Genomic DNA, 12,508 nt, shown 5'->3' with positions numbered 1-12,508 from the left:
GAGATATTGATACTTGTTCTATGTGCGTTTCTTTTGATGCACACGTGTATAACCGTGTCGCTCTGAATACAACTACTTTAGGGGTAATTGTGTAATTTAAAACATATAGTGGATGCTAATATTTTTATCTGTGTTAATAAATACATAAATTTTGGTACAAAATTACCAGATTATTTTATTTATTTTGTCAATGTCTTGAAATTTCCTTGAATTCCCAAAATCAAAATGTGTGGTCGCTCTGTTTTAGAGTGCCCAAAGCTGATGTCTCCAGAATGAACTAAGTAAATTTATCAAAATTGAACATGCAAACAATTGATTATAAGGTTTTTAAAAAATCATTTTACACCTTTTGTTATGGTTCCATGTATATTCTTATGCCCATAGTCAAATCATCAAATTTGATACAAATTGCATCAAGCAGTTCACCTGCTTACAATTGATCACGACGAAGAGCAGGCCACCTAAACTTGCGTATCTCCCATAGCACCGTTGACGAGACCTTCAGTAACTAATATGATACGCCTTAACATTATTTTCAAACCTATGTCCACTTTTAGCACGTGCAACAAACCACAGCAATTATTTACATCAGCAGGAATCACATTAGATGGTGTTTGTTTTCCGTAGGTTGCGGCCTCTCTCGACTCATCGGTAGCGTGCAAGGTTATAAACGCGACTTGCTGATGTCGTTGATCCATCATTTAGAGTTATAGTCAGCCACCAATCTGATCGTTGGAAAAATTCTAAATGCAGCATCATCTGCGAGATAATCTACCTGTTCAACTTGCTGTCTTTCACACAAATGTTGCAATTGTGAGATTGAAAACCCTCCAAACCGCAAATTATTTAATAAATCGACAAATTCAACATCGCTACTTTGACGCATATTAACTGTGAGTTCGCAGAAGGAGAACTGTTGCCATAAATGAATTTCTGCATCTAACCACGAAGGTTGTTCGTAACACCAATGACCTTTAAATGGCGGTAACTGCATAATATTGAGCTAGTGGTGTTTTTTGGGAACGCGATATGGCATTACGCTTGGAATTCTTTGATAATAGTTCCTTACTGTCTTGAATACTTTCTCTATTCCTTTTTGCCTTCTTGGGGGCTGTACCTTTAGTAGGCCTGCCCATGAAGCTAAGTTAGCGACAATTTAATTGTTTTAGGTACTTAACTAAACACTATATTGCTTACCTACCTATATTGACACTAAAAATAGAAATATAAACAAACTTTTTAAAAAAAATATCTAACCGACTTAAAAAAAAATTTCCCTACACTAAAAAGCGAAAAATAAAAAATACAGATTTAATAAAAAAAACAATGCACATATTATTTATTTTTATTTTTGTCTTATTTCATTTAGTACAAAGTATTATAATTACTTATTTATCAATCTATCTACATTTATTTTTATTCATGCAATTACAATGTGACAATTCTTGTCCAAATTTATTACATATAATTTTAATAAAATTTTATTATTAGTATGTGTTACCAACTGATCAGTTAGAAGTCTAAATGATATAAGACAAAAATAAATAAAAAGTATTATGTGCATGGTTATTTTTTGGATTAAATCTGTATTTTTTATTTTTCACTTTTTAGTGCAGGGAATTTTTTTTTAAGTTGGTTAGATATATATTTTTTAAAAGTTTGTTTATTAATAAATAGATTTCATAAAAATAAAACCAATACACCGAAATCTCCCGTTTTAAAAACATAATTGGCCTGATAATAAAACCCATAAAATATTTCCTCTAGCAATGGTATAGGTCAATGAAATCATTTCAAACCAAGAGTGCAACACTAACGCACTGAACACGGACACTCGCCTCTTCCAGCGCGCTCCACAGCACGGAGTCGGGGTACTCGTGGAAGGGGTCGAGGTTCTTGCGCAGCGACCCGGAGAACAGCACCGGCTCCTGCGGGATGATCGATATCTTGCTGCGCAGGACGTGCAGGCGGATCGACTTCGTGTCCACGTCATCGATCACGATGGAGCCTTCGATGCGGGTCAGCAGGAACAGCGCGGAAATAAGAGACGACTTTCCAGCACCGGTTCTGCCTACGATGCCAATCTACCCACACAAAAGAATTTGCAATTGAGTACCTGCTTTTAAAGCTCCGGCTCAAACACCATTTTTGTCATTACTTTTATTTAAGAGCTATTTCTAAAATTTTTGAACTAATACCATTCTTGAATTTGTTGTTTTGCCACAAATATTTTCAACAGTGTGAAATAATGAGTATGAAAATTTGCGTAAGTTATAATAATTTTGAAGTTAAAACTTTATAAACAGCCTTACATAAAAGTAACAATGGAAAAAAAAAAATGGCGTGTGAAACAGTCTGAAGTAACATCCAACTACACTTATAATAAATAGTCAATATTCCATCTGAATTATAAAACAAAATAATTCACTTGAACGATTTAACTATACAGTACACAGTAACAAACTACATATTATAAAATCTTCAAAATACAAGGTCTGTTCAAAAATCTATATGGCAAATTGTACAACACTGTCCCCCCTTAAAGAAGTCCCCTCAACTCACAATACACCATTCCCAACATTTCTTCCATTTTAGGAAAGCCTCATTGAACGCACATTCTGGGATGGCGTGAAGGTCTCTTGTCGCACTGTCCTGAATCTCCTCTATGGTTCGAAAATAACATCCTTTCAACGTGGTTTTATATTTGGGGAACAGGAGGAAGTCTGCTGGGCAGGTCCAGAGAATAGAGTGGTTGGGACACAATACGACTGTGATGTTCTGCCAGATAGCTGTGGACAAGGAGTGACGCGTGAGCCAGCCCACTGTCATGATGCAACATCCAGGTCTGGTTTCCCCACAATTCAGGCCTTTTTCTACGCACAGCATCAAAATTACCTGGTAGACTTCCTTTGTTTTTCATCTGAACACAAGGTGTAAATTCCTGGACAATGCCTTTGCAGTCGAGAAACACAACCAACATCATCTTTATCTTTGACCGACGCATGCGTGTTTTGGACGAGGAGACCCTTTGCCCATCCACTGCGACGACTGCACCTTCATTTCAACATCATAACCATAAACCCTCGTCTCATCACATATTATGATGTTCTTAAGAAAGTTTCCACTGGCATTGGCCGTGTCAAGACGTTCCTGACTGATTTCAACACGGGTCTGTTTCTAATCGTCAGTAAACAAACGTGGCATGAATTTTGCACTGACACGATGCATCTCACCTTTGTCACTCAAAATTTGATGGCATGATCCTATGCTGATGCCCACTTCGTCCAAAACTGCTCGAACAGATGAATCACGATTTCCACGAATCGCATCACGAACTCTCGACATGGTCATCACTTATTGATGTGGAAGGTTGTCCAGGCTTGGGACTGTCACTGATCGACATTCTGCCATGTTCAAAAACGCTTAAACCACTCACAGTCACTCTCATACAGTCCTTCCCGTATGATTGGCTAAACAACTGAAATGTCTCTGTAAAAGTTTAGCCAAGTTTGCAGCAAAAATGCACGCACACGTTGTTCTTCCAGCTCTTTCATTGTCACTTTGACACCAATCCGACGAACAACTTGTGCATGTGCTCACTTCAGCGGCTGTTCCTCGCCAACCAATGGTCGTAGCGAAATGCGGAAAATAGGAGTTTGTGCCTAAACCTGCCACTAGGTGGACTCAATAGCCGCTGCACGCTCCCTCTGCCGATTGGTGCGGTATTTCAAAAGTTCAATTTCTTTTTGAACACACCCCGTATGAAACTTGGAGGGGGCTTGAGTGTGTGACACTGTGTCAGCAACATAACGAAAAATGCAGTACTGCAGTGGTGCAGTGTCACTTGGCTAAAGCTAACCTGAGAGTGCACCACTCCTGAGAGTTGTAATTTTCATTATGCTCTGACGAGTCACCACCTCAACATAACCCTTTCGAACGTACAGAAGTTTCACTTAAAAAAAAAATTGTGTCATTAGAACTTCGCTCAATTTAAACCAGAGGTGATGAATCAGTGTGTTCATCAAAACCAGCAAACAAATTTCCCTGACTATCTAAGCCTATCAGAACTTTCCACTGACCGAAACATGTCACAGCGTTCAATCCTGATACTGCAGTAGTAACAATTTACTTACAAATTCTTCAACAGGATGTCCACACAAATCTTTTAATGAGATTTCCTTGACTTTACTTAAACAAAACTTTACATTTCCCTGAATATTTTTTAAAAATGATTTGCATATTTTTTTTTGCAATTTATTAACAAAATTAAGAAAATCCACAATCCATCATCCCTATAATTGGCCTAGTTCAAGCAGAACCTTATATTCTTCATTTTATAGTATGCATGACAATGCAATAACAACAACAACAACAACAACAACAACAACAACAAAACACTTTCACAGTCTGGGTGATGGCCGACTAGAGCATGAGTTTTTCCTCCTCAAATTACTATCACTGGGGAATTTCAATGACTTTTCCAGGATTTGAAGTACAGTTCCTGACTTTCCTGGAAAATTTCCAAGCCACCTGACTTTCCAAAATGTGGACACCATGTTCAATGTCATGATTTGTTAACACAGTAAACAATAATTCCTGGAAACAATGCACAGAGTAACTGTTTCTTATGTGGCACTAAGAAGCACCATTACCTACTGAGAGCATAAAGATCAGATGCCGGAAAAAAAACAACTCTGCTCACAAACACTTGGCATTACAGCATAGCAACTTATACTGAACCCAAATGCAATACACATAACACAATTAATGGATTAGCGATACAAAATTTGCATTTATTAATAACGTACATTTCATTAAAATTTTCTAACCTAACTTTCTCTGATGCTGGGCACCTTGTAAATGTATCAAACACAACAGAAAATAACTCCTATGGCAATGCAAAACCCAGAGTAAAGATACGATGGAGCCAATTATTCTTCAAGATATTAACTACGCACCTTCTCTGATGGGTTGATGGTGAAACTAAGGTTCTTCAAGACAGCAGGCTCATCAGGTGAATAAGAGAGGTACACGTTCTTGAAGACTATTTTTCCTGCCGAAGGCCAATCTTTAGGCGGCAGTTTTTCTAAAAAGAAAAAAAGTAAACTAGCAGTAAACTTATTAAATAGTAATTTCCATTTCATCCAAACTATTTCTACTTGGAAGATTAACAAAGTTCATAATGCCAAAAAGGATCTATCTGTGGAATATATGCAAAATAAATATACCAGCCAGCTTTACTCTTCACAACAGTTTAAACAATAACATTTGTTTAAGATTTATACAACTGACTGACAATTAATCAAGTGTAAAATAGAATTCAATTAAATGTAGTAGTAGTGTGGAACACAAGAGTATATTTTCCTTATAAATACTTTTTAATAAATTTCTAGTTGTTCCAGAAAAATATCAATATAATAAAACTCATTTATATTTGTATGCTTGGTTATTGTATAACTAATTATAAAATTAGAAGTAATGTGTGATTTGTAAATATAGCAATTCATCTTAAAAAAAAAATCCCTTTCTGTACCACCTACAGGAGTGGGTAGATTTTAAAGTACCTATTTATTCTGGAAATATGTATATTTGAAAATTCTATAAACTTCTGGAACATTTTAAGAAAATAATTTACATAACATATTTATGTTCTCCATGCAGCGAAAATATTACGAAAATTTTGAACTCAATAGATCCAGCATATAAGGTAATTAATTAAAGTTTTGAACCTCCAACATTATTTTTCATCTCTTGCACTATTAACATGATTGTATAAAAATTTTATTATCACAAAGGTTTAAGAAAATATTAAGATGGTTTAAATTAAATTCAATTTGATACTTAGAGAGCTCCAATTTTATTAAATTTAAACTTATGTTTTTACGTTAATAATTTGTTTCATCAAAAATTGTTTCAGGCCAATTTTTAAGATGAAGTTTAGAATTAATACAATAAATTATAACTAGGGACAGGTACTTTACGCGATCGCGAATCACCGTCGTTATTTCGCGAATTTGGCCCTTTTTTTTATTATACGAAAATACGAATTTTGTGATTTTCCACTGTTTCGTCGCGAATTTGGTCAAAATTTCGTTATTTGAAGCTTAAATTGCCACAAACACATATAATTTAGATATAATTCATCTTCCATTCGTAACACCACCGCACCAATAAAAAAGAAAACAATAAAACACTACATAAAAATACATTTCACCGTGCCGACATTACTAGGCAAAACTAGGTAAACAATTTATTTTCTCCAGCCATAACCACAAAAACCTCATTCTGTGGCAATAATATCACGGCAAGGTTAACGACTACAGATGACGGTAATCCAGGACCGTTTATATTTTGCATTTTAACATTACAAACTTCAACATTTGTTTCTCGTGCCATGAAGCTATCAAAACAAAACGCGTTCTCAGTAAACGTGTTACCAACGTAGCAGTACGAGAATGCGAGAAAGAACACAAACGTTTACGAACAATCGATTGTTCAATCATACGATCAATCGTGTTCAGTAAATAAAAACGGTATCGCTTTCGAAACGTGTAAATTTTGATATCAACGAAAATTATAAGTGTGTTTTTTCTTCATAATTTACTTAACCATAAAATACTTCAGGCAATTTTAAACTGCAACAAACAAATTGATGGATCTTGTAATTTTTTTTTCTTCAGATGTGTTAGGTTACTGCACATGCGTGCATTTAATATTGTTCGGTGGCTATTCGTTGCGGTAACTGAACGAATATAGTGTTGACAGTTTTCTCGCTGCTTCGCGATGCCGAAGTATGACATAAACGCATTAGATAGGGCCAAAGAATTTTCTTCTGATGGTCTCTATTCGACAGATAAGGCAGTTTTATTTTGTAAATACTGTAATTGCAGGGTCAGTTGGGACCGTAGAGACTCAATTGTTAAGCACATAAGCAGTGAAAAGCACAAAAAGTCATGCATTTCTTCCACTGCTACTGTAGCACTGCAGCATACTATTTGTTTTTGTGAGCAGCAAGCAAAAAAAGGAAAACTGAAGTGCTGGTTTTGCTATGGAGACCACTGAGGTGTTCCTCAAAGCGAATATCCCACTTCATAAATTTCAGGACCCCACTATTTTAAGCTGAATGAAGAAATAAGTTGAAGGTTTGTATTTATGCCTACATCAACATGGTTGCTACAGAAATAGAATCTTAGAATTCCCTGACTTTTCCCTGTTTTCCAGAAATTTAAGAGAAAAATTCCCTGACTTTCTTATGAAGTACATACCATAAATATTAACGTGCATATGATTAAATGTAATATATAAATTTCAACATGAGGTAAAATAAGGTTTTTTTATAGTGTTATTTTGACGGCAGAATTGTGAATGTGTTTTTTTTCTTCGACATGGCTGGTGAGAGCTCTTCGGCCCATATTGCTGAGTTGAATACTTTTGTAGCACAAAGTGCAGAACGCAGAATTTATGTTTTTAGCAGAGGGTTTGATATGCTGAAACTGTGACTCCTTGAGCCAATTCTCCTTAAAAGTAGTTTTCTTCGACATCTCTAAGCTAAAAAAAAAGTACATAATAATTTCAGGTTAGGTTAAAAAATTATTGTTTATGAATTCTTAAAAAAATATTACTACACAAATACAAAAACTATTACAAATTCACACCTAGCAATATAACGGGCCTACTTAGAGAATTACAATAGAAGCATTACAACATGCAATACTCTTACATTCTTACAATGTTAACTAACGATTCTGGGGAAAAACATCTTCAGTTATGCATATTTTTTTATACACAATGTAAGTGTCACGCAACAGAACTCACGGATTATAACGGTTGAAAAAAAAAAGTAATTAAAAAAAATAGTTAGAAAAAATGCAAAAACATAACCGCACACAAAAGCCATGTGTTATCGTATCAGCTTGGTAGTTTTCAAAATGAGAATTGGTATTGCTTCTTTATCAAAATCACTTTATTTTCTTATGATCGCATCAAAAACTAACTTCACCTGAAACAACGCCTTTAAATTCACGTAATAAGCTTTGTACTCATCTTATTCCACGTGAAAAAAGCCTTCAAAGGATAAAAGACGCCATGCCCGTTCTGTAGTTAACTGCATGGAACAGAACAAAACACAAAGTCTCAAGGGCAAATTAAAAAGGATCAAAACACGAACAAATGAAGACCGGGTTCGCTAGTGAAAAACCAGTGCCTGGATTGGCCAGAAGTTATGGTGGGTGGTTGTAACAGCCTATTGCAACGGACAATCGTAGACCAAGTAAAAAAAAAGTTGCAGTTGCCGTGTGCCTTAAGCAGCAGCCTTTTAGCGGAGTCGTTCGGTAGCGGTACGAGCGCATCAAAACAAAGCTTTGTTTGAATTATAAGCAACTTTGAAAATTCCAGAATACGTAGAATTTTCCCTGACATTTCCCGGAATTCCCTGACCATTTTAATTTCCCTGACATTTCCCGGTTTTCTAGTCCTGTAGCAACCATGATCAATATTTGTAATCATGGCATGGCTTAAAGTTGTAGTGGTTAGGTCCGCTATTTTCAAACGGCGTGCGTCATCGCGGGCCTCCGGCACTCCGCTCCCCTCCTCCTTCTCCCTCCTTTTCCCCCCCTTCTAGTGTTTGTTCAATTTGTACTCGTTCCCCCACCCTTTTGATTATAGGCGCATGCGCGCGCTGCGGCACGAGCTTATAAATTTAGCTGCAACCATGTTGAGAGCCTTCTTCTCCTGGTTGACTTTGTCAGGCTTGGTTGTCAGCAGTAGCTGATCTGTTGTAATTCTACTAGCATGTAGTCCGAGAGCTTCTAGTTAAACTTTGTGCGTGTGCGACCTCAGGGGAGAAATGTAAGTTGGTTTGAGTCGTCCGTGAGGCGGTGGCCCTCACCCTAATGTAGAGTCATTTATTCTTGAATTTGTTCTGTCTAAATTCCTTTTCTGCCGCCACCATCAAAAATTGTTTGGATTATTGCATTAAATTTAACTTAATCTTCGCTTCCGTTTTTCTGTTTGTAACTGTCTCCCCCTGAGACGTCGTCGCACGTATTTGTTTGTTAAAGTTTTTTTTAAAGAATAATGTAACGTCATTCTTTCTTGTACCTGCACTTTGCAGTAGTTTGGTAATTTAATTTTGTAATATAACTTCATTCGTGGCAATGCTTGTGTTTCGAGTTAACTGCGCATTGTCTCGTTTTGACGATCGTTGATTGGATCGCTTACTGTGTAGCCGGCTTACCCATTAACATGATAATTGTCAATTAACTCGCTTTGTCAGAAATTGTTCTCACTTTATGTATTCAGCCTTGCATTGTTTAAACTTAACATTATCAGCAATGTTAACGTAATGTTATTTTGAATTAATTTTGATTATGAATAAAATGTCTGTGTACTTGAAACCATTTACCTTGCATACCTGATCTATTCCATTCACGTATACCCCAGTCCATGCCAGGTTCTGGCCTCCCCCCCCCCCCCCAACCCTTAGTAGGCCCCCACCTACTTCAAATTTAGAAGGTCTCAAAACCAAACCCAACTTAAGCTAGTTGGAAATGGGCATTTTAAAACTAACAAAAATTTAGATACAAATTATAAGATTTACAAACAATTTGAACATATTTGATTGTGTCCTTACTAAGGAAGTTAAAAAAAAATTTTTACTTCCAACCCTTGTTTGTTATGGTTGGTCATATCAAAAATTGTTTGAGAATAAAGTTTTAGATACTATTTATAAGGTTTACAAACAATTTGAAAGGATTTAATAGTGATCATATTAAGGGAACTATACATTTTTTTGTATTTCAATGCCTGTTATTTTCCACCCCTTGCAGTAATGGTTGGTCATATAAAAAATTATTTCGAACCAAAGTTTTAGATAATATTTGTAGGGTTTACAATAAAAAGAAATGTATTTAATAATGTCAAAGGTATAGATTTTATGAATTTTTTTTTTAATTTCCACCCCCTTTTTTAAAACCCTTTGCAGCAATGGTTTGTCTTATCAAAAACTGTTTAAGACAAAAGTATTACATAAAAACTATAAGATCTGAAACAATTTGAACGGATTTGATAGTGTGCCTACTAAGGTAGTTATGAATTTTTTTAAATTTTACACCTTATTTTTTCAACCCCTTGAAGCATTGGTTTGACTTATCAAAAATTGTTTCAGAAAAATGTTTTAGATAAAAATTATAAGATTTACAAAATATCTGAACAAATTCGATGTTGTGCCTACGAAGGTAGTTATTATTTCTTTGTCCTCCAACCCTTGTTTATGCTACCCTTTTCAGTTAACTGTTGGTCACATAAAAAAAATTTTCAGTCAAAATTTGTAAATAACAAATTAATGTTTTACAATAAAACAGAACAGATTTAACATGTACATTTTGCGTAAATTATGCATTTTTTTTTAAATTCTACCTCTATTTTTTCAACCCCCTGCAGCAATGGTATGTCTTATCAAAAATTGTTTCAGACAACATTTTTATATAATAAAATAATAAGATTAATACAAACTTTGATTGAATTCATGTTGTTCATATGAAGGGAGTTATGATTTTGTTGATCCCTAGTGAACAGTCTAACAGCCAGGGGAGCAGTGGTTCTGCTAAGAAAAGAATTGTCCCAAGGAAAAAAATAAAGGTCCTATTGTCAACATCCGGAGATCACGTCATACCGGAAGGCGGCTATTTTTGCGCCTACATAGAAGAGTGTTCTAGGACGTTCTCTTCTGGGCAGATTGGTGCTGTTTCAGATATACCTATAAAGTCTCAGAGGATGAGTAACAGCAGAGAGTTCGCCGGTTCCTGCCGCACTGAAAACGTCACTATGCCCGCTCCGACTTCGTAGACACCATCACACTACCCGAAAGCCGCTGGAACTACGCGCTTCTGGGTATGGCAACAAAATGCTAAGTTGTAATTAAGTGATAGAATAATTTCAGAGCCTGAGGTGACCAAATGTTGGAAAGGTTGGAAATATTCTAACATACGTTTGGACTTAGTTGTTTTGGTAAGACGTTGCCGTTCATCGCAGAGTTTGTTAAACACTTACTACTGGACTTAGTGGCTGGTGACCGTTATGGTTGGAGTCGTAGAGTTGGTTAGTGGTGAGGGGCTGAGAACAAAAACCAGGTAAGTGACAAAATACTCAAATGAATATTGAAGTCTATAATTGCGCATTTTCGCACTGCAAGTAGATAAATTGAATCCTGTATATACAGTGCCTGATTTTCTTCCTTAACAGTTGACGTACTTCGTTTATAAAAATTGTGCTTTTTTAATTTTTACATAAACGTCACTTACCTGGTTTTAGTTCTCGGCCCCTCAATGATAGCAAATATAGAGATAGAAATCTGCCAAGTGTCTCGCGTTTGTCTGATCTGTATGCTTTGCTCTCTAGTTGGGGGGGTGCCAGCTCACCTGAGGAAGATATCACCTCTGTCTCCTCCTGGAGGCCGCTGTACTCCAGCACCCTCTCGACGGACGTCATCTGGTTCTCCAGCTCCCCGGACTGCCGCATGCCCCACTGGAACATGCCGGTGAGGGCCAGCGACTGCGTGATGGCCAGGCCGACGTCCCCGCCGAACATCACTGCCGACACACACTCGCAGCCTCACCGGCACTGCGCTCCCACCCGGGCACGATACCACAGTGGTGTCTGTTGGCAATACACTGAGTGATTTCAGTATAATTTTTATGGCATGAAACATCCCGTACAGAGTCTTGAAAGCACTCCAAAAACCTGCATTACACCTTTATTTACATTTCCCTGCCATATAATGTTCTATGTAGTCACCGCTCAAATCTCATAGTTGCTCTGTGCACGACGAGAAGACAGCCTTGCGCTAAAAGCTCAGACGAGTGTCGCACTTATCATCCCGCCTCGCTAGCACAGATACATCCCTCACTAGACTGTAAATATTCTGTGAATATTCTAGAGTGTTCGGGACCACGGCCGAGTCAGACAGTCGAACATCAACGTAGTTTGAGATGCAACTGCCCCAATTCCGGCCCCTCTACACTGGAAAGGGGTTATGAGTAGGGACAAGATTTAATGGTTTTATTTTTAGGTCGATTTCATTTTTTAAAACAGGAGATTCAGGTATTGTAATTTTTATTCATTGTGTTTATTCATAAAAATGGTATTTTACTAAAAAAATATGAAGCTAAAATATTTTTTAATACTTATTTTACCACAACAGTCTCATTCTGACTGATACATGATGCACTTATACAATAAAACAATTTGTAATAAGTATGTCTTGACAAGAACTACTCAGAAAAAGTGGGTGTTTGAAAAATGTGCTAACACGATTAAGTAATAATATGTATCTAATAAAAGATGCAAGATCAAACAAAATTATATTAATTTTTCTAATCCATTTATTTTATATGTGTTGGTGAAAAAGTTATGCTAAATTATTACATTCAATGAATTTATGACAGTAAAAGATAGAATTTATGTGGTTTTGACCTAGTTTTGTCAAATTGATGGTTGATTTCATGTTTTT

The 12,508-nt window shown here is 36.3% G+C and overlaps 1 protein-coding gene across 4 annotated transcripts in view; it reads right to left on the bottom strand.

Moving 5' to 3' along the window:
* Positions 1-12,508, bottom strand: part of LOC134540681 (probable multidrug resistance-associated protein lethal(2)03659) — a 152,613-nt gene that overhangs the window by 17,930 nt on the left and 122,175 nt on the right. For all 4 annotated transcript variants that reach the window (XM_063383556.1, XM_063383559.1, XM_063383557.1 and 1 more), the window contains exons 20-22: positions 11,418-11,588; positions 4,959-5,086; positions 1,839-2,084 (exon numbers count right to left, since the gene is read on the bottom strand). In XM_063383556.1, coding sequence (XP_063239626.1) covers positions 1,839-2,084; positions 4,959-5,086; positions 11,418-11,588 — 545 coding nt within the window. The remainder of the gene's footprint in view (positions 1-1,838; positions 2,085-4,958; positions 5,087-11,417; positions 11,589-12,508) is intronic.

Source organism: Bacillus rossius, chromosome 17, assembly GCF_032445375.1.
Source record: "Bacillus rossius redtenbacheri isolate Brsri chromosome 17, Brsri_v3, whole genome shotgun sequence".
NCBI lineage: Eukaryota > Metazoa > Arthropoda > Insecta > Phasmatodea > Bacillidae > Bacillus > Bacillus rossius.
The sequence above is the reverse complement of the archived record's forward strand: the minus strand, read 5'-3'. Positions and strand labels throughout refer to the sequence as shown.